This window comes from Pollachius pollachius (genome assembly GCF_949987615.1).
Source record: "Pollachius pollachius genome assembly, chromosome: 6".
Lineage (NCBI taxonomy): Eukaryota > Metazoa > Chordata > Actinopteri > Gadiformes > Gadidae > Pollachius > Pollachius pollachius.
In genome coordinates, this window is record NC_136939.1 from 20,274,454 (window position 1) to 20,297,913 (window position 23,460).

General features: G+C 43.6%; 1 protein-coding gene across 1 annotated transcript in view; it reads left to right on the forward strand.

The window, feature by feature from the left end:
- Nucleotides 1–1,031: 1,031 nt before the first annotated feature.
- LOC307077476 (carotenoid-cleaving dioxygenase, mitochondrial-like) overlaps nt 1,032–23,460 on the forward strand; it is a 22,703-nt gene continuing 274 nt past the window's right edge. Inside the window, exons 1-12 of the mRNA XM_079738904.1 lie at nt 1,032–1,110; nt 6,694–6,898; nt 7,087–7,298; nt 8,514–8,629; nt 9,496–9,598; nt 9,881–10,009; nt 10,400–10,560; nt 11,933–12,100; nt 12,802–12,939; nt 18,648–18,830; nt 19,649–19,759; nt 22,639–23,460. The exon at nt 22,639–23,460 is cut by the window's right edge and continues 274 nt beyond it. Of these exons, the coding sequence (XP_079595030.1) occupies nt 1,083–1,110; nt 6,694–6,898; nt 7,087–7,298; nt 8,514–8,629; nt 9,496–9,598; nt 9,881–10,009; nt 10,400–10,560; nt 11,933–12,100; nt 12,802–12,939; nt 18,648–18,830; nt 19,649–19,759; nt 22,639–22,755 (1,671 nt within the window). The 5' untranslated portion in view covers nt 1,032–1,082 and the 3' untranslated portion in view covers nt 22,756–23,460. The remainder of the gene's footprint in view (nt 1,111–6,693; nt 6,899–7,086; nt 7,299–8,513; nt 8,630–9,495; nt 9,599–9,880; nt 10,010–10,399; nt 10,561–11,932; nt 12,101–12,801; nt 12,940–18,647; nt 18,831–19,648; nt 19,760–22,638) is intronic.

Genomic DNA, 23,460 nt, shown 5'->3' on the forward strand with positions numbered 1-23,460 from the left:
TACGGTTACTAATAATCATACTGGCTTAAATAATACATTTATAGTATTTCCCATCTTTGCTGAGCAAGAGTTTTGTTCGAAAGTTCAGTGATTGAAACAAATAAAAGCCCGGGGTTTTGAAGTTTTACGGTACCACTGTCATGCACCTACCCGGTGTCAAGTGGACCGGGTTGAATTCAATGCGGGTCTCTCTTCTTATATCCATCTTACCAAAGATATTTTATTACTGTCCTTCTCAACACTCTCTGATCTCACTGAAAGGCTAGCAGCACGAAACAGCATTATCGACGAGATGCGCTATTCTTCTCTAGAAGAATGAATACCGACGCTGAATTTGCAACATTTTGCAACAAATTATTCTAAATCTGCCCATATATGGACACGTCAGAATTTTGCGGTTTTCACTGGCTACAATGTTGCATCTATGGCTGCTGGTAATGCAACCACAAAGAAATAAACTCTACGGGGCTGTTTTCATAATTTTTATTATTTTTAATTATTTTTTTGACGGCACAGCGATCCGGGGCTATTCCCAAAAGATCCAGGGCTATAGCCTCGAATTCCCAGGTCTAACGACGCGCCTGGAAAGGGTGATGCATCACGCTGAAGGTAGTCAGTAGCACGAACCAAACCCCTTGAGGGTGATGCAGAACACCGATGCGGGCAGAGGGCTCCTTCCATAAACCCAGGGTTGTGTACATTGTACACGATCCCTTACTTCCATGTGTGTGTGTGTGTGTGTGTGTGTGTGTGTGTGTGTGTGTGTGTGTGTGTGTGTGTGTGTGTGTGTTTGCGCACTGAATCTTAAAAATAACCTTTCATTGAATTGCATCCTTTCAAATGAAATTACAATGAAATGTCTTTCGGTTACATACTTTCCTGAATCCATGCTATGTGTTTCAAAATCGTGCATTTTGGATGCAGGTAGCGCAGCCTCCGTCGATGTTGTTGCGTTACCTAACAGCATTACGTCACACTATGTCAGCGGGCTGCGCGTAGGATCTACTGCGCAGCAGCAGCACAGAAGTGTCATGCGTTCATAAGGCGTCGGAAGGGTTTTGTTTGATCCACGCAGTATCATCATGGCACCTGTGAAGATGGACAGTCCAGGTAGGCATATTTTACATCCGAAAAGCTTGTCTTGTCATTCTCATCCCAATAGCAGGCCTGTTTAAAATGGCCTTGAACTTGATGTTTTTCCTAAGTGATAGTCGGGCTACTTGCTAATTCTTGTTGATGGGTTCGTCTATGTACATCGATCGTTTTATGTTGATTTGATAAAACATTGTGCCACGAATATTCAGAACATTTTATGTACATGTTCCCTTAAAATAGTACATTGGTGATTCTGCAGCTGTAGTTATGATACAGCAGTTGATTTACCGTATGTTTTCATGCTGAGCTGGAAGAGAGTTGCAGCATTAATGGTTTGGAATAATTTTGCATTGTTCTATCAATCAATTAGGCCTACTAATAACTAAAAGGTAGTCGTATTTCTCCGTACCATAGAATACAAGCAGATTTTGAGAGAGTAGGCCTATAAATACAAATTGAGTTAAACACATTATCATCAACCATTTAGTATAATGATGTAGTGTAACGTATGGCCAGGTAATTTCTTTCCAACTTTACGGAAATTGCCCAGGTTTATGAGGGCATCATAACTCCAGAGCTACCTTACTACCACGGGAGTCGCCTTTATGATATCACTCACGAGACACTGAGCAGCACACTGTGTACTAGAGGTTGGAATCACAAGGTACCCCACGATAAGATACATGACCCACAGCGATTCTGCAATAATCTATATATAATTAGAAAATCTTATAACGATACATCAAGATATAGGTCTAACGAAGAATACACAATGACTGTGAAAAGGTAAAGTGCTGGATTTCGGTCTTTATTCATGGTCTAAACTGTGTTTTTCAGTTACTCATCTTTTGTTACACTTTAAAAAGAAAATAGTTGGATCAACTTAATTGAATCACTTCAATTGGTAACACGTAAATGAATTAGGTTTGTTCAAATAAAAATAGCAAGTTAGACTAACCCAATTGTTTTAAGTCATATCAAATTACTAAAATGTTACGTTTTCAAATAAACAATTTGCATCAATCAAACTTAAAATGAATGCACAACAAATCAAACTTTCCTTTTCTTCCAACTCAATTATTTGCTATATCCTGAAGCAGGGATGGAAATTAACACCCGCCACACGCTATTTGCGGGTGGATTTGTATGGTGACGGGTGAATTGTGTCACTTCACCCGCCACTGTGTCGGGTAATACTTTCCAGTCAGGTCCGTTCAAATTTGTATATTTAAAGGGGACATATCATATCACCAGGTGTGAGTGTGATTAGTCATTACAGGCAGGTTTGAAAATGTGCAGCATTGTGACATCACAGATGGGCGTGTCCACCTAGATGTGTGCTGGATAGATCAGTCTACCAGCCTACCCAGTGGACTTTAGCAAACGTTGCTCATCTATCCGTCAAACATCTAGGTGGACACACCCACCTGTGATGTCACAATGCTGCACATTTTGAAAACGGCTTGTAATGGCTAATCACACTCACACCTGGTGGTATGATATGTCCCCTTTAATACATTTGTCATACGGCGCTGCACAGTTCCACAACCATTACTGTCAACATCCGGCCCCCTTCTTCTTCTACGCCTCTTGCTGAACTGCGACTGTCAACATCCGGGATAATATACCGGTAACCATAGAGATAATATGCCGGTATCAACATTCGGTATATTTTTAATAAGAGATGGCGAACATCGGACTGTGGGCAACACCGTGACCGGCTGGTGTTTGACGGGACGAGCCAGACAATGTTCTGTGCTCTCTGTCGTAAACATGCTTCGGATGGCCACAGGTCCAATAGTGGGACACAAAACCAAAAATTGGAAGCCGTGAAGGACCACGAGTCCTCAAAAAGTCACCTTCACGTTTTGAAAATTTCCAAGGGAAAATCAGCGCCCGACACCACGACAGCGATGAGGACGCTCGTTAGCCTCAAAACAGCCCAGCTTGATAGTATTGCTCTACTATTTCGAAATGCACACGCAATTTCTAAAAAGGGAACGCCATTTCAAGACTTCGAATGGCACTGCACGTAAGTTATTTTTTTATTTTCTGTTAGGCCTAATGCAATAGTTTGTTGCTGTCGAAAAACTAGCATGTTGGGTAACCTTAGAGCTCTGCTCACTTGTTTGGCAAACAGCTGCTTTCTGTCAGTCTGGTCAAAACAGATGTCAAGTGTGTGTGCTAAGACGTAGGGCTGTCCCGAATACCATATTACAGGCTTAGAATACTCGTTGGATATTCCGAGCGAGTATTCCAATACTCGTAGCCCTTACAGGAGCTTATCAATTCACCCCGTAACGTGCATATAAATCCATACAAAGATCCAATGTTTAGTCGTTTGTGTCCATATTAAATCCATCATTGACCGGGTATTCCTTTGACAAAAGCCAGTCTGTGAATTCGCAATAGCAGGGCTGCATAGCGAACATACACAAACAGATACGCTAACGAGTTCCTATATATATCTATATATATATATAGATATATATAGTTTAATGTATTCTGACGTTTTTCAATGTGTCTTGCACTTATTAAGTCATTGTTTCTTGTTCTTGTTTCTTCATGGTCTGTTTTCAAATGTTTAATTTCGAATGCATAGGCAGAGTATGAGTCTTCCTATACCGAGAGGATACATCTGTTGCATTATAGGGGCAGATTTCATTATACATCTGGTTGAATTGAAGAAATTAAAAGGCCAGTGCACTGAAAAAACCAATGTTCATATTGACTTATGATGGTGTAGCCATGTTGTTTTATTGTTAATACGTCAATTTGTTTTTTATTGAAAATACTTTGTATAGATAAATTATCCCCAAACTTGTCATCGTAACACCTTTGAAATAAACATGACTTAACATGGCAGATACCTGTGTATTGTTTATCATATGCGGTAAGAGTGTAACATTTTCAACTCAGTTCCTTGGTAGCACCTACTTACAGTAAAAATCACTTCTGATGGAAAAAATGATGTGTATGAAAAACTCTTTTCTTATCTATTGTTACTAATATATTGTTTAAAATGTCCGCATATATTAAAAAAAATATATAGCGTATAAAAAGTGGCTGGTAAAAAAGATGAGTGGCTGGTGGGCAAAAAAGTTAATTTCCATCTCTGTCCTGAACTAAGATACTGCTTCCATAGAACCCAATATTCTGACTTAAGGTTAAGAATATTTTTAAAGTAACCTTAATGTGAAATGTAAGTTTACTCAACATAATTAAAATACTTTTTTACAATTAAAAATTTAAGTTGGCTTTCAAAAAAAATCACATTTTCAAATCAGTTTTTTTTAAATGCTTTATTATATGAAAGTATAAAACACAAAATGCAGATATCTTCCGACACATTTCACGTTAAATGCATACAGGTTAAATTTACTTTTTTCTTTGACCACATATGCACAACATGCATTACAGTTTAGACTACAAAAAGATTTTAGACATTTTGAATTGCTTAACCATTACTGTAACTGCATGCATTTTTGATGTAGCAGTCGACAAAAGTCGCTCATCCAGGATAGCTTAAAGGACAATTCCGGTACTTAGCACATTGAGACCCCTTTCTGGGTTATCTAGGAAGAAATAGTGGTTGACACTGAAATTTTGACTGTTGGTCCAGGACTCTATTTCATCCTAGACAACCCAGAAACGGGGCTCAATGTGCTAAATACCGGAATTGTCCTCTAACTCAAACAAGTACCAACAAGCACACAGGAGCGTTAAGTGATATTGCAAAGTATTCTTTTGACCTGCTCTCCTTCACTACCAGTGTTTGAGCTGGAGAGTGAGCAATGGAAAATGCCATCTCTCGTTCGGTTGTTTAGAACGGTTGCCAGGACAACGTGACGTTTTCTAAACATTCACGTGTCTCAGCAGTCTTGTTAAAGTAGCATCAGGGTGTGTAACAAACATTACCATGGACATTAGAAATTATTTTCTAAACCAACATCCAGTGATACCGTAGCAGAAATCTTATAATGATACATCAAGATATAGGTCTAACGAAGAATACACAATGACTGTGAAAAGGTAAAGTGCTGGATTTCGGTCTTTATTCATGGTCTAAACTGTGTTTTTCAGTTACTCATCTAGTTAACTTCAGTTCAAGTTTCCTTTATTCATGTGTTGAGCGCCACCTTGAGGAGCAGGGAAATCTGTTTTAGAGCACCCTATTTTTTAAATTAAAGTATCGATAATTGGGCTGATATTTCCTGTCTGGAGTAAAGTAAAAAAATGCAAAAGAAACTCTTGCCCTACAGATAGTTTGACCAGATCCTAACAAACCAAATGTGGCAAGAGTATCTTTGTGTGGGACACGTTACAAATGCTGAGGTTTAGTCTAAAGATCTTTCAAACCTAAAAAAAATTGACATTTGCGGGAGCCGTAACATTGTCTCGCCACACTCCCTCGGGATGGGTACCTTTTGTTTTGTGACGCCGACCGGACGGTGGTCCTTTGATTGGCTGAAGCAAAGCGGTTTATTTGCCTGTGGTGGCAAGATGACTTGCCTTTCTTTCTTGATAAAACGTGAATACAGAAGTGGTGTTGGTCAATTCTAAACAGCAACTACAGTACTAATAATTGTAATAATGATACTTGAAGTGATTAATAGATTCAAGTAGTTTCATTCTGCATGATGACTGAGAATGAGTGTGATTAATTCAATGGCTATTAAAGTGATATTGGAACTGAGTAGTGTCTTCTTTTTGTAAATGATATGCCAATTTTGAACCCATATCGCGGAACAGCCCGATATGCAGCCTCGAACGTCACACGCAACGTCATTTCGCCTATGTGAATCCTACTCGATACGGAGCTTCCCTGGGGGAGGAGCCAACGTACTCGACACGCCCTGATGCCTCGACACAAACCATAACATCACCATCACTAGGGCGTTCATGCCGCGCCACATGTCAAATCTTTTGTATGGAGTCTTTTCGCACGTCGCGTCAGAGTGAATGCACCGTAATCAGCTAACCAGTATTTTCGCCCCTTCCCAAAAGTTCTCCAACGGAGGGTTCCCAGATGGATATGCTGAGCAAATGCAAATCAATTCATCTGGGGAGTCAGGTTACTGTAACACTGCAGGACACCTGCACCGGGATTCCCTCCCCTCAGGGCACGCCCACAATATTGCACAGCAAAACGGAGTCCCTCCTCACTGTAAACCCAGACATACTTGTGGCACTGGAGCATCTATCTAGCTCCTTAACTGCTTCCCCGACCCTGGTACGTTGGCTGGAAGCTGCTTGTGGGCAATCAGTAACAAAGATGAATTACTGATGCTGTTCATAAATGACTGATGTGGGCGTCTCGCACAAGCCACACACTCGTTACAAGCACCCAGGTATACTGTAAAGGAAAGGATGGGTATGAAACATAAACTAGAGTTGTGTTTTTTTTAATTTAAACTTTCAGCAGGGTACGGTGAAGTTGAAAGGGTTCATATTGTACTTGTTAAGTTTTTCCCTCGCCTTGGTGTGTTTGTATACCCTTTTTATCCATGTTTAAGGTCTGCTAAGCTATATAATACTCGATGTGTAAGCCATGGCGGGTTTTATGTGTCTATATAAACCACCCTGCCTTCTACGCAGACGACACCGTGCTGTCCGATGGCGTCGGGGAGGCGCAGAGGGCCTCAGGGGTGCTTAAGGGCCTGGAGTGCATTGCCCCCCTGGTGCGCTCCGTGGAGGAGACACTAGAGCCCATCCCCACCGCCGTACAGGGGACCATCCCCTCTTGGATCCACGGCAACCTGCTCCGCAATGGGCCCGGAAAGTTTGAGTTTGGGAACACGCAGTGAGTCCGAAACAAAAAGTGACGCACGTGATAATGGAATTCTTTATTTTCATTGTGTTAATGATTTTCTTTCCACTAAATGTGTTGTTCCACTGATTTACTGGCCACAAATGTCGGCGAACCATTGGACAATGTTGTCCACAATCCTAGGAGTAACGACGCCTTGAATGTTCCCTTCCCCTCTGCAGCTACAACCACTGGTTTGACGGCATGGCGTTACTGCATCAGTTCAAGATCCAGGAGGGAGTGGTGACCTACCGCAGTCGCTTCCTGCAGAGCGACTCCTACAGGAAGAACAGCGAGAAGGACCGCATCATGGTGTCCGAGTTCGGGACGCTGGCCCTCCCCGACCCCTGTAAAAACTTCTTCCAGCGCTTTCTCTCCCGCTTTGAGATGATCCGTAAGTGACCGGCTGAAATGAGGACCGGAAAGGTTGACTGTTCCTATGATAGAGGGGTTAGCTACTGGATACTGTGTTACTATGATAGAGGGGTTAGTTACTGGATACTGTGTTACTATGATAGAGGGGTTAGTTACTGGATACTGTGTTACTATGATAGAGGGGTTAGTTACTGGAACTGTTACTATGAAAGAGGGGTTAGTTACTGGATACATGGTTTTCTGGCTTCAAAATGTAGAATTTGTGGTGGCATTGGTTCTTTATCCTGTTTTAACATCAAGCTGCCTTTTGACCGATTGCTGTTTGACTTTTTATGCATGCGAAATAGAACGCAACGTGCTCTGAAATATCACAGATTGAAGACATGTGACAGGGTGTGGCTGTTAAAATGTACGCTGTAGAAGATGGCCGTTTGGAGGAGCGCCCGGTCAGCTTGAGGCCAGCTGTGTTGTTTGAAGGCCTGCCCTCTCATTCTGCTGTGTACATCTGCGACACAGTTTTTAGACAACCACACGCTTCAAGAGTTTCACTCTCACAAGATAATCTCCAAGAAGGTCCGCAGCCTAGATGTAGGGATATGACCCCTGACCCCTACCTGCCCTGGATAAAAGCATGTGCTAAATGACTAAATAAAACGAGAGCATTGTAAATATAATTCACAAATATTTAAGCCACAACATGCTCATGTCTTCTGTTTGAAGTCAATGAGCGTGTTTCATAGCGCCTGTGGTCCATAGAGAGTGTGGTCCATAGAGAGTGTGGTCCATAGTGAGTGTGGTCCATAGTGTTTGGTTACATTTCCTTGGGCCTCCTCTGGTTGTACAGCGATGATGGGAAGCAGATGTTCCTCCTCACGTCCAGCACTAGCACGATGCAGCACCCAACCAATGTCTGCTGGTGAAGAAGTCACATGAAACGCAAAGAATGTTTACGAGGGAATGGCTGCAGTCTTTGACTTCCCTGCCTCATTCCGGTCACATGCTATGGCTTCTGCGTTAAGTGCGAGTTCAGCATTCCAGCGGGCAAACAAGGGTGGATCTCTGGAGTCCTCATGTCACAAAACAGCTGTGTTGGCACACTGAGCGGGCAAACTCCTTCAATTAACTCTATATTTCAGCTAAATCTGAAATATAGCTTGTATATATAGAGATAGATAGATGGATAGATATATAGGTCGATCTGCAGTATAACGTTGTGAACATTTTCTGATTGCAGAGCCCACGGACAATGCAAGTGTGAGCTTTGTGAAATACAAGGGAGACTACTACGTCAGCACTGAGACCAACCTGATGCACAAAGTGGATCCAGAGACCCTAGCGTCCATAGAAAAGGTAATCATTAACCACAAAATAAACCCCAATAGAACACATAAGAGCATCTGTTATTTACTGTTCCCTGCACCTAATTCACAACTGGTTGCTCATGCTTTTGGTGTTTTGGATAGTAGCCAGTGGAATGCACGCCCTCGCCCTCTACTTACTGCAGACTCTGTGGACACTTTAACAGTGTCCTCAGAGTCGGAGGTATCTGGGCGTATCCTTTTAAGACTCATGTTTTCATGCAGGCTTTTGGCTAGAGCAATGCGGGGCTGTACAGTATGTTATGCCTTTTTACCCTTGTGTTTTTTATTGTCTCATATTTATTTTATGATTGCGAAGCACTGTGGGACCTTTGTCTCTAAATTGCGCTAAATAAATAACCTTTACTTACTTACTATAGTCAAGCCCGGTTTGCCAAGACTCCAGGTTGATTTAATTTAATTAATTGTTGATGTTGTCTGTGTCGAAAAGCATGTCAACATAGACACAGACATCGACATAGATATGCCAGCCCAGTGGTGGGTAAACAAATTATTGAAACATGTGGCCTATTTTTTCTGTGAGCATTATTGGAGAAAACTCCCTATCCACAGAAGTTAGTATGTGCTCACTTCTGTTAAAAAAACAATGTACAGTCATGGGAGATGCTAAACACTCGTCTAGAGCATAATTGATGTCGATTGCTAGCCAACTGAACGCAATGTACACCGCGAGAAGCGGTGAGTTTAACAAAAATCCTGGCTGGTTTACATGTCAACAATGTAAACAACTAACTAAAATCAGCCAGAGCCTTTGAGATCTTGCTCTTTTAGCTAACAAGTCAAACAGTCATGAGTAATGATTAACATTCATGGTTTTGTGTTATGTCTACACTGCAGGTCGACTGGAGCAAGTTTGTGGCTGTGAACGGGGCCACGGCCCACCCCCACTGCGACCCTGACGGGACGGTGTACAACATGGGTAACTCGTACGGCAGCAAAGGTGCGTGTGGCCAGGCGGTGGGCAGTGGAAAGCCCTCCCAGCGTAAACATCGACAAACCCCGTTCCAAATACTGGAAATAAGAATCACGGCACCAGCGGGATCGTGTGACGTCACGTTTGTTACTGTGTTTATGTGTGTGGGTGTGTTTCTGTGTACGTATGGGAGTGTGTGTTTATATTGGTTTTGGAGTCATCTTGTTTTGTGTGTGTGTGTATGTGTGTAAGGGTACGGGGGGGTGTGTGTGTGTGTGTGTGTGTGTAACCCCCTGGTCTTGCTTGCAGGTGCCCTGTACAACATCGTGCGGGTCCCCCCAGAGAAGAAGGACTCCACTGAGTCGCTGCAGGGAGCCACGGTGCTGTGCTCCATTACGCCTGCCAACAAGTCCCACCCCTCCTACTACCACAGCTTCGGTGAGTCACCGGGGGCCCTCGGCCTGGGAGAACCGCGCATATTTTTCCCAGATTCTCCACAGTCAAAGGATAATCACAGTGTTTAACGTTTTAGGGAAAACATTTAATTTGCTTTCCTCTGGATTGCGTCCTGAGCGATTGGTTACCACCATCGTTTTCTGAACTATTTGTCAGGCTGCCCTATTTAATCAGAAGATGACGAATAAGGTGGTTGACTACCAAAAGGTGTAATTGTAGAGAAATGTATACTAGCCTAAACATAAAATTACATTATCCACACCAAGCTTGGTGGGCCATTTGAACTCTGCTTTTTAGTCGTGGACGTTTGGAAGTTTCAAAATGCGTTTAACTCGTCACTGGTCTCCGTCCTCCGTCTCTATTCCCCGCTAGCGATGTCCGAGAATTACGTGGTTTTCATCGAGCAGCCCATCAAGATGGACCTGCTGAAGATTGTGACCTGTAAGCTGAGGGGGAAGGGGCTGAGCGAAGGCATCTACTGGGACCCCAAACAGGACACCGTGTTCCATCTGGTGGACAAGAAGACAGGCCAGGTGGGTGCAGGCTGCACGGCATTACACAAGGGTAATGGCCTGACCCAAAGAGCTCTACAGCACAGAGTCTCTCCAATTCACAATATACAATATCAAATAAGCAATGTTGGATAAGAGGTACTTGATTCATTTGTTTGTTGATTGCTAAGGCACTATCTTTGAAGCATTACACTTTTTTTTGCAAAACTCGACACACAAACCACAAAACCTTAATACACAAAACCAGGAAAGTATTATACATAACTTTTCAAAAACTCGTTCTCTCCTCTCCCTCATCTTACTTCTCGTCCACCTCCACTTCTTCACATCCTCATCTTCCTCATCTTCTTCCACTTCCTCCTTCTCCTCCTCCTTTTCCTCTTACGTCTTCCTCATCTTCTTCCACTTCCTCCTCCTCCACCTTCTTTTCCTCTTACGTCTTCCTCATCTTCCTCATCTTCTTCCTCCTCCTCCTTTTCCTCTTACGTCTTCCTCATCTTCTTCCACTTCCTCCTCCTCCTCCTCCTCCTCCTCCTCCTCCTCCTCCTCCTCCTTTTCCTCTTATTTCTTCCTCATCTTCTTCCCCCTCCTCCTCCTTGTCTTTCCAGCTCCTCCTCCAGCTCCTCCTCCTCCTCTCGTTCTCCCCCTCTTACACTTCACCATTATTGGCCTCCATTGTTGTCTTCAACCAAACGTTTACCTGTAGCCTATTCATATTGCTCAAGCTCTGATTTGTAAGTGAACTCATTATCTAAAAGTGTTTGCCCATGTCAATGTGGTTTCTAGAAGTGTGTAATCAAACAACTAACTGAGTGTAAAGCGGAGACAGGAATTCAGTTTGACTCATTGGATAAATGCATTGGCTACAAGGGTTAATGGCCACTGGTGTTAAAAAACCTGAAAGAATCAGTCATCCCAGATGAGGAATTAGGGGATGTGCAAATACTAGCTGCACTAGTCAAAGCTAGGCAAGTTTATTTATACAGCTTATTTAAACCAGCCATAAAAAAAATATATAAAATAAGTGTAAAGATACAATACACAGAGGAAGGCTTTAAAAGAAAGAAGCTGTGAAAATAAACGATTTGAGCAAAGTTGCTAGATTTAAGGCTGGTCTCAAACTTTAGGAAGTTCGACCAGCTGTTAGCTGCGTAATGATGAAGGCAGCCCCACCATGCTGCTAGTAGTTTTCATTAGACAAACCGCAGTGAGGTCATGCTGGCCACTATGCTAAAATACCAATCCTTTGCTTCTTTGCACATTCTTCAACCATGTCGTGTACAGTACGGCCTCAAGCGTGCAGTGTGTGTATGTAATTGCAGCCAGGCGTGCAGAAACAAAGTCAGGCCAGGGGTTGGCGTGCATGTGATGTAATGTGGTGTCGTCTCCCCAGGCGAGCTCGGTGAGGTACCACACCAAGGCCATCTCCACCTTCCATCAGATCAACGCCTTCGAGGAGGACGGCTTCCTCATGCTGGACATGTGCTGCTCAGAGGACGGGCAGGCCATCAACAACTACCTCATCCAGAACCTCCGCAAGTCTGGAGACGCCCTCGACCAGGTCAGCCAATGAGAGGCTCTCAACCAGGTCAGCCAATGAGAGGCTCTCGATCGGGGCAGCCAATGGGATGCTCTCAAACAGGTCAGCACACGGTTGGTCTTTGTCAGGTCAGCCAATGAGACGCTCTAGTGTCGGGTCGGCCAATGAAAAGCTCTCCCATCTGCTCAGCCAATGAAGTGCTCGCCATCAGGTCAGCAGATAACACATTGTTTTTATCAAGAATAAGACACTCGCCATTAGGTGAGCCAATGAGATGTTCTCCAGTAGGTCAGCCAATTAGATTGCCTTATAAGGTCAGCCAATCACCCACCTGAGTAATGTACGAAAGCCATTATGTCACACACTGGCAATCATAGTGGATAGGTGAGGAATGAAGGCATCTAATTAGATGATCATGCCCACTGATCGTCGGTGCAAGAGCCAGGTTGGGGATTTGGCCAGGACCTCGAGATCAGCGCCCCCCCAAGTGCCATGGGACCTTTGAGTGATCACATGGGGTCAGGACCTCGGTCTAACGTCTCATCTGAAAGAGAGTTCTCTCCGAAAGAAGGTGCCCCCCTCACTGTCCTGGGCCATATTCCATAGGCCAGACAGCACCCCCGACAAGCCTTGCTTAGCTTCCAAAGAACCCAGCAGTGCGAGGCAGGTAGCCATGTGCTTGTGTCACTAGAGTATCTGCTGATGATGTGGTTGTCCTCCAGGTCTATAACGAGATGACCAGGGTGTTCCCCAGGCGCTTTGTCCTGCCGCTGGGTGTCACCAGCGACACCCCGAGTAACCAGAACCTCAACACCAGACCGGACAGCCTGGCCACCTGTTTAAAGACCGGCCAAGACAAGGTGAGCGGGGGTCACAGTCTCATTGGAAGAAAAAATAAGATGAATTATGAGGGGTTACTTGGTCTACTTGAAAAGGTAGACCTAGAACTATAAACCAATACAGGCCAAAGCAAAGACAATGTTAATCCAAAACTATGGCTGTTTCCCAATGTGAAGGAAGCATGCTCAACAGACGCCCTTTTAAGGACGCTACGTCATAGAACGCCGACAAGCACTGTTCAAATGTTGAGAACACTCGGAAATTCGCGCCCTTTTCACGTCCTTTATTTTTGAGAATTCCGAGATTTTTCAAGGATGCATCGATGGATCATCAACGAACCAAAATACCCACAATCCTTTGAGTTCACACGCTGTGCGGGGTATTAAAAAATTTCATATGGAAAGCGATACACATTGCTTTACACAAGTGAAGTTATTTGAACGTTTTCAGAAATATTTTGTGCCGTATTGCTTTTAATAGATCAATCATGTAAATGCAAAAAATGTACCAGTGCGATTTTTCTTTTTTCAAACGTTTTTTTGCAACGTAATGATATTTAATATTATATTATGTAATATTTAAACAAACTGTTAAGTATTAATATATGTGTCAAGTGTTGATATATGATTACGCCCTTACTTTGAAGGGACAACCTGATGATGTCACTACGTTCTTGTGAAGCAACGCGCAGGTCAACTGTCCCGTTGTTCTTTTGTTGTTGGAACTGACTGGACACTGGACAGTAGTCAGTCATGTATTCTAGAGAATAAATACGCCAAAGGCTAAAGAGAACTTATCGATCTGCTTATTCTTCACGATGCCAGAGAAGAGGAGTCACCGCTCCATCCAAGCTTAACAGGTTATGGGCCCAGGAAACGCTTGGACACAATGAAAGTATAACAACCATCTCGGACGAATTGGCGCGAAAGCAAAAATGGCAAGCACAACGGCAGGAATCATTGGAACAAAGCTTATATTTGATGGATCAGAAGACAAATATGAACTGTGGGAAACAAGATTCCTAGGCCACTTGCACATTCATAAGCTAAAAGGGACAATATTGAATGAGCCCACCGGCTCCAACGCAGAACAGCTAGCCCAAGATGGCGCGAAGAATGCTGATTGTTATGCTGAACTGGTAAGACTGATAGACGATAAGAGCCTATCGCTGATCAGGCACGATGCAGCCGATGACGGCAGGAAAGCCCTGGGAATATTGAGGGAACATTATTCGGGAAAAAGCAAGCCTAGAATAATAAACTTGTACACGTCTTTGACCAAGTTAAGCATGACAGAGAACGAGAGTGCTACTGACTATATGATAAGAGCGGAGAACGTCATTACTGCTCTGAGAAATGCAGGGGAGACCATGAGTGATGGACTGACCATAGCCATGGTATTAACCGGACTACCAGACTCCTTCAAGCCACTAGCCGTCCATGTAACACAGAATGAAGATAATGTTACATTCACAGACTTCAAGAGAAGGCTACGGATTTATGAAGAGTCTGAGAAAATAAACACAGTAGAATCCGCAGACAACGTGATGAAGACGAGTGTGAGGCCAAGCCGAGGCCCCGCCAAAACGCACGCCAGCAACAGCAGAAGAAGTGAAGACACCGACGTACCATGCTACAGGTGTGGACTAAAAGGACACAAGTCAAGAGCATGCTCCATAAAAGTGTGGTGCGGTTACTGTAAGACCAACACACACACCAAGAATCTATATGCAGGAAAAAGAGGACTCAAGATGGAGCCAGAAGAGTCGCAGAGGAACCGAATAGCAACCAGGATCAACTCTTCAAGGTCAACCACACCAAAAGAAAGAAACGACCGGACAATGTGAACATGAAGGACATCATGGTGGACGGGGGAGCGACATCCAACATTGTCAACGACATCGGAAAGTTCAAGAGCTTCGATGACTCATTCCGGCCCGAGTCCCATTCAGTGGAGTTGGCCGACGGAACCAAGTGCAGCGGAATAGCACAACGGAGAGGAACAGCGGTGATCTACCTACTAGACAACGCCGGACGCCAGCACAGAGCGCAACTTCGAGACGCGCTGTACATACCTTCATACCCACACGACATCTTTTCGGTTGCAAGAGCAGTATACGGAGGAGCGACGATCACCTTTTAGAAAGAGGACAGTTGCATGGTTACCAACGATGGCAGCAGGTTTGATATCCATGAAAGTCGAAATTTGTTTTACTTGCCAACTGTTGAAATTAATGTTGATCAATGTAAACTGTGTGTGTCATGATGTACAAACCTGGCATGAGATTTTGGGTCATTGTAACTATGAAGATGTACAGAAGTTACAGGGTATAGTGGAAGGCATGGAGATAGAGGGAGGTGCAGTAAGGCCAGCATTTTGTGAAGTGTGTACACAGGGAAAATTCACCCAAACAAGGAATAGGGAGCCAGACAGTAAGGCTAAGAAACCTTTGGAACTCGTGCACACTGACTTAGCAGGTCCCATGCGAACACCGAGCATAGATGGACACAAATACAGTCTTTTACAGACGACTTCTCAGGTACCATATTGGTATATTTTCTAAGGTCCAAAAGTGATGCAGTACAGGCCACACAACGGTTCTTGGCAGACATAGCACCTTATGGAGAAGTCAAGTGTATCCGTTCAGACAACGGCACTGAGTTTACATGTGGAGACTTCCAAACACTGTTAAGGAAGAATAAAATCAGGCATGAGACGTCTGCGCCCTATTCGCCCCACCAAAACGACACAGCAGAGAGAGGGTGGCGAACACTGTATGATATGGCCAGATGTTTTCTGATAGAAAGTAAACTACCAGACAAGCTATGGAACTATGCTATCTAGACAGCAGCTTACGTGAGAAACAGGTGTTACAGCAGACGCACAAAGAAAACGTCATACGAGCTGTTAAATGGCAGGGTACCAAATGTATCTAAACTGCAAAAATTTGGATCAGTGTGTTTTGCCTACAAGCAAGAAAAGGGCAAGCTAGACTCTAGGTGTGAGTAGGGTGTGTTCGTAGGCTATGACAAAAACAGCCCAGCTTACCTGGTAAACTATCCTGACACAGAGAGGGTTCAGAAACACAGGTTGGTGAAATTCCCAACCAAGGCAGCCACAGAGAGAGAAACACAAACGCCTGAGTCACACATAGAATGCAGTGATAGAGAGGTACATCCCAAGGTCAATATGGAAGAAAATGTTGATGAATGTGTGAAAAATGTACCAGGTCAGGGTGTTCAAAGTGGTGCTTCTGAGGTTTTACCTGAACAGACTGTAAACAGAAGGAACCCACCGAGAAACAGGAGGAGACCATCTCACCTGCAGGAGTTTGAGACCGAGGACAAGGTTGACAAACTGCAAACATCTATTGACTTCTGTTACAGAGCCGTATGCGACATTCCGCAAACCTACCAGGACGCCATAGCATCAACAAAGTCAAAGCAGTGGAAAAATGCAATGGATGAGGAGATGCGATCACTGGAGGAGAACAAGACTTACAGCCTCACTCAGTTGCCACCAGGTAAACAGGCAGTGGGGGGTAGGTGGGTCTATGCACTCGAGTGATATCGACGGATCAAGTACAAGGCGAGGTTTGTAGCGAAAGGCTACAGTCAAAAACAAGGGATTGACTATGAAGAGACATTCTCACCTACAGCAGATATGACAAGTGTGAGGGTGGTCATGCAAAAGGCAGCACAGGAGAATCTTATTTTGCACCAGATGGACGTTAAGACTGCCTATTTGCATGCACCGATTGACTGTGAAATATGTATGGAGCAACCACAAGGTTTTGAGAAAGAGTCTGAAACTGGTGGAAAAATGGTGTGTAAATTACAGAAGTCTTTATATGGTCTAAAACATTCAGGGAGAAATTGGAATGTAATGTTACATGCATATCTTACTGAAAATGGTTTTGAACAGAATCCTGCAGACAACTGTGTGTACACAAGAGAAAAACAGCACAAAAAGGTTATTTTGATCATATGGGTTGATGATCTAATTGTAGCCGCTAGCAATGAGGATGTACTGAACAGTGTGAAGAGAATGCTAGCAGAGAGGTTCAAGATGAAGGATCTAGGGAGGTTAAACCATTTTCTGGGGATAGACTTTAACCAAACAGAGGGTCAGGTTACAATGTCACAGCAGAGATATGCAACCAAGATACTAGAGAGGTTTGAAATGCAGGATTGCAGGCCAAGAGAGACTCCATGTGAGCCAAAGCTTGAGTACTCAGAGGATGCTGACAAAATGAAAGAGCCAAAGAAGTACAGGGAGGCAGTGGGAAGTTTAATATACTTGTCCACATGCACTCGACCAGATCTAAGCTTTGTGGTCAGTAAATTATCTCAGCATTTTTCTGAACCAACTGAAGAACATTGGAACAAAGTAAAACATGTGTTCAGATACCTCAAAGGTACAAAAGAACAGAAGTTGTGCTTCAAAGGAAGCGACACAAAGGGACTAGGTCTTAGAATATACTGTGATGCTGACTGGGCCTCAGACGTAAAAGACAGGCATAGTATGACAGGATATTGTGCCAGTTTGAGTGAGGGAAGCTCTCTCATCTCATGGAAAAGCAGAAAACAACCAACAGTAGCCAGTATGTCTTTAGCATCAGCCTTACAGGAATGTATCTATTTAGAACAGCTACTAGAAGGCATGGACAAATACAAATATACACAAACAAAGGTGTACGAAGACAACCAGGGTACTATTGCACTAGCCAGAAACCCAGTAAGCAGGCAAAGGTGCAAGCACATAGATATTAATTACCACTTCATCAGGGAAACTGTAAATAATGGAAGGGTTACTTTGGAATACTGCCCTACTGAGCAAATGATTGCCGATGTGTTGACAAAGCCAGCCACTAAGTTAAAGCTAAAGAAGTTTGCTCAGGATATGTTTGGCACTTAAAAGTGCAGAGTATATTTATGTGTTAAGCCAAAGAGGGAAACCGTGTTATTGTTCTGTTTTTCAGGTAACCCAGTGAGCTAAGTTCGAGTGGGGGTGTTAAGTATTAATATATGTGTCAAGTGTTGATATATGATTACGCCCTTACTTTGAAGGGACAACCTGATGACGTCACTACGTTCTTGTGAAGCAACGCGCAGGTCAACTGTCCCGTTGTTCTTTTGTTGTTGGAACTGACTGGACACTGGACAGTAGTCAGTCATGTATTCTAGAGAATAAATACGCCAAAGGCTAAAGAGAACTTATCGATCTGCTTATTCTTCACGATGCCAGAGAAGAGGAGTCACCGCTCCATCCAAGCTTAACACAAACTACTGTCGCAAATAACAATTTCAACAATTAAAATATTAAAATGTTTACCACTTGAGCAATATTAAAGCGCTTCCACACTAGCAAGTCGTTCCAAACTCTGAACGCTACAAACGCTTGGCAGCACTCTAGGCAGCACTCTAGCCTCATCTCCCTAAGACGCGACTCGCAAGGAAGTGTTCTAGCAAGGCTGCAGCCTTCACTTTAGGAAACAAACTAACAATAAATGTTGGCCTGCAATGTGTCTAATATCTGTATTTTTAAATGACTGAGAATTGTCAATATTAACAAACGTTTGCTACTTAGTTGAAATGCATTATATTTTTTCTTTCCATGCCGACCTTTGTTAACAATGTCGTGACACGGCGATCAATAAATCAATATTGGGTTGTGCCTTACAGTAGTTAATATAAATAGGAGGGTTCATATCTCTCTCTTTGAGCAGGTGTTGTGCCAGCACGAGGATCTCCATGGCGACGATCTCCTTGACTACGGGGGCCTGGAGTTCCCTCAGATCAACTATGGGCAGAACAACACGCAGCCGTACCGCTACTTCTACGGCTGTGGCTTCAGACACCTGGTGGGGGACTCCCTGCTGAAGATGGACCTCAAGGACAAGTCTCTCAAGGTGGGCTGGGAGGAGCCCACGAGGGGTCTGTTATACAGGACATGATATACAGGCGTCACGTCCACCCACGCAATAATTAAATGCGTACATTGATCCTCAATTGCCTTGAATTGCATCTTGAAGTGAGTGATATTAGCAAGAGCTAACTCAACCCATAGGGTGTGTGTGCCTGCCTGCGTGCCTGCCTGCCTGCCTGCCTGCCTGCCTGCCTGCCTGCCTGCCTGCCTGCCTGCCTGCCTGCCTGCCTGCCTGCCTGCCTGCCTGCCTGCCTGCCTGCCTGCCTGCCTGCCTGCCTGCCTGCCTGCCTGCCTGCCTGCCTGCCTGCCTGCCTGCCTGCCTGCCTGCCTGCCTGCCCGCCCGCCCGCCCGCCCGCCCGCCCGCCCGCCCGCCCGCCCGCCCGCCCGCCCGCCCGCCCGCCCGCCCGCCCGCCCGCCCGCCCGCCTGCCTGCCTGCCTGCGCAGGCTTTACTTAAAGTGGTGCATGGAATGTTGGTGTTATAGTAACGCATAGCAACCCTAAGCTTTAAATAATACAAAATACAACAACAGAGGGTGTTAAACAATTACACAGAAATGACAAGAAACGCAAACTTTTCAAGTAGACTTTGACTCAAAGGATTTGGAGTACATTCTTAACAATAACACGTAGAAAAAAATGTTTCCAATGGGTGACTTTGGCGTAGTCTGTTAATTTTTTAGCAGGTGAGCTATTAACACAAAGAATGGGCCATATCTAAATGTTTCTGAACTTCATAAACCTGTGTGTGTGTGTGTGTGTGTGTGTGTGTGTGTGCGCGTGTGCGTGTGTGTGTTCCCCAGGTGTGGCAGCAGCAGGGCTTCTACCCGTCTGAGCCGGTGTTCGTGCCCTCGCCTGACGCTGTGGACGAGGACCAGGGAGTCATCCTCTCTGTGGTGCTCACCCCCTCACAGGTACAGCATTATTCACAGCACGTTTCCACGTTGGGACTCAGAGACGTGGACCTCCGCAGAGCTGCCAGAGTTTGAAATCCCCCGTTACATTAAGGGGTCCACAACAAGGGGGCAGTGAAGCGTTTCTGACCCCAAACTTGCGTGAACCGACTCGAAAGATCGACGGGCGAATGGAAAGATTGATTCAAAGTGGTTGCAGAATCCATTCAAATGCACTGCTGAAAAGCGGTCGGTGTTTCACAACCAACTGAAAGCAAAGTGCAGCCGTGCCACTTCTATCGGGACATGAGGTGGTTACAGTTATTAGGAAATTAAACACGACTTTTTACATAACTTGATAATGCGTGGTGCAAAATGACAACATGCGTACCCAGTAGTTCTTTATAGAATCGTGACAATGTGCTCTTGCGTGGGAGCCCTGTCCCAGCGACGGCCCAGAAGCTCATTGGTCATTAGTCCTTTAACTCGAATCACCTTGACATTTCTAAAAACCCTTTATACAGAAACCCTGGAAAGTAGCTCGGGGAGAATGATGGTTCTTGCTGTGGGGATACTTTTGTTCTCCTATTGTGCAAAATAAATATAGTTATACTTTTATTCAGACATTAGGATTCGGGGTGGTGTCTTCCAGTGTGGTCGAGTTCATCTCACCAATTAAAGTAAAGTGAACTTTCACCCTCGAGAACAAAAGTTACACTACACAGCAGTTAAACCACACAACAGTTAAACCCACCCAGCTACACTCAGGCGACACATTTTACCTGAACTAACACAACTGTGTGCACAAACGACTCGCAGGGAAAAAATTGCGAGTGCCCATCCATTTGAGATGAATAGAGGCTAGCAACCCCATACACGCAAGATAGAAAAGACGCCAGATCGAATGGCTATGTAGGCGACGCCGAAGGTTGTGTGAGCTGAGGTCTGCAGAACTGCCATCCCAAACCGCTAGGTGGGAGCGTATTCAAGATGGCACTTATGGCAAAATTGAACAGTGTGTTCTTTGTGCATACAATACATTAAGTAGGCCAAATATACTAAAGATTTCTGGCATATCCGTGTCACAGATTGTTCATTATACAGGCCGTAACAATAACTGTTAGTTCCTCTTCTTTGCTGGCCTCTTAATGCATACAGATTAAGTCTAGCGTCTTCGACAGCGGGTTGTCCATTCGTTCCTTTAACATAGTTAAGGTGATTTTAGATGGACTGTATTCGCTTGCAAAACAAAATAGCTTTTTGAAAAAGGACAGATTACTTTAATATCAGCGCTCCAATTGTGTGAAATATTGTCCAATGTCCAAACTGATCTGAGTTTCCAACGTGTGGTTTTCCTAATACCGAGGGCATCGTGTGGCACTCAGGAATGTGTGAAACTGTAAAATGTGTAAACAAGACTAATCTGATTTATCTCGGCTCTCAATGAGCTATTGAGTTTAGGAAGAAAAACAGGGGAAATATTGAACGTCAAACTAAAGTCATCATCGTCTATCCGAGACAAACCAAATACATAAAATGCTGCTTAAAATAATTTACAGTATTAAATTCTGCAATAGGCTATAATATAAAAGAAAAACAATAAGTGTTTGTGTTCTGGTGTTGGCCACACAACACCACACTGCAGAGTAGAATTCTCGACTGCGTCATGCGTTATTATGTTAGATAAATTTGTTCTTTCATATAAATATATAAAGAAAAGGTTAATGTCATTATTTCCATTTTTATTATATTCTACATTATCTCCTACTAAACAATGTATGTCTTCCCTTGTGTGACCCCTCCAATGAAAAACAGTACAGCCGTTCTGTCTGGAGGTGTGATTGTAATTATAAGAAAATCCAAAAAATGTCAGTATTCCACTCACAAAAAAAAAAAAGAAAAATATATATATATAAGCACACACAGAATGCACTTGCAAACATGGAACATGTGACATTGGTAATGAAACAGACATAATGACTGATTTGGTTTAGATGATCAGAGATGTGTTCTGCCTGTAGTCTGAGAAGGGTTGGGTTCTAGTCGCACTCGCGCTTTACCAAGGAGGAATATAAATATTGGCTCTGACAAACGCAGGCTCGGGGAAAGCATTCTAGTCCTCCATACCAGATAATGGACATGATAATTTACCTACAACAGCTGTTATTTAACACCACACAACCCCAAAGTTATTTTCAAAGTAAACTCATGAACTACAATGCCGTTAACAGCAAGCAACTTTTGAAAAACGTCCACTCAGACCCGGAGTATACGGGTGATATAAGTTCAGGTAATGAAGCGATATGTGGGTAAGAATAAAACCTTTTACGACCACACGCGTTCCTGCTGATGGTGGCTATCGGAGGATATTTATCACGATTTTTATAGGGCTGTTGGCTGCAGAAAGAGAGAATTACAGGCCAGGGTTGTTGCTTGGCGGACGGTACAATAAGCAGGGAGACTGCAGACGTAAGCATGCGCTGCTCCGAGTACAGCGGAGACACACTACAATATAGTGGCTCGTAAATTGGATGCACTATAATCTATGGAGTCTTTCCTTATGGGCATTTGTGGGTTTTTTTTCTTTTTTTTAAAATGATTTATATGTTATTGCAGAGTTGAATCAACTGAATTGAATCGCTTGGGGTGGCTGACTACAGGGTTAAGCACTATCCCGATATAATGAGCTGGAGACGGAAAAAACTGGGTGCATTTTAAAATGCTCTAGAAGAGAAGCTCTGATGTTTGCCTTGGTGAAACAACAGAACCATGTTTATATTTTATTATGTATTATATTTGAATAAAACTACCAAAGAATAATTTCCAGAATTACTATCGTGTTAACCCAAATTAATTATATAATTTGTGTGTCAATGCTATTATGTCTTGTATTTTCATAGGATAAAGGGACCTTCCTCCTTGTCTTGGATGCCCAAACATTCGAGGAGCTGGGAAGAGCTAATGTGCCGGTCAACATTCCCTACGGGTTCCATGGAGCCTTCAACCCAACCGCCTAAACATATCTGTGTAAACCTAACCCGCCCTGACCGAGGGACAGGGTTCTCATCACAGCTCTCCCAGTGTGAGACTCTGGGACGGGGCCAACCCAGTGGTAGGACAGAGAATGTATTAACATAAAAATAATCAACTAATATTGTCATATTGAGATTGACGCAACAATTTTCCTATTGTGATTCTTAGTCAAGTTGAGTCTGAATTGTGTGAACTGCCTTACAAAGTACACAATTTGAGATTTCAAATAGGTTGATACGAAAGATCGGAGTGATATCAGAGCTCGGGTCTATACACATTTATCAGGTATCATACCTAAATGTAGGTACGATAAGGGAATGGTTAAGAGAGCTACAAACAACCCAAAATGCCCCTCCGTCTCTGCTCCCTCCCTGTGCAGGTGTTTTTGTATTGATAAGTGTTGCATTGCAAGCATCTGTGATTGACAAGCAAGTTGTTTGCTATTGAATAAGTGAATTCATGTTCAAAGTGACAATATGTGCCATGATCTCAGCCATCTCTGAAGGCTGATTTTACACAATGGCTTTATATTCTTGAATCATTGTAATCATCTCTGTAATGATTTACATACATCAAACATATATGTTATTAGTTGTATACAGTATATGTCGTAACCACTAGGTACAATAGGGATATTCTTTTTGACTGCTTAGAGGTACTTTGACTCTCAGAAGGCTATTTCCAGTATA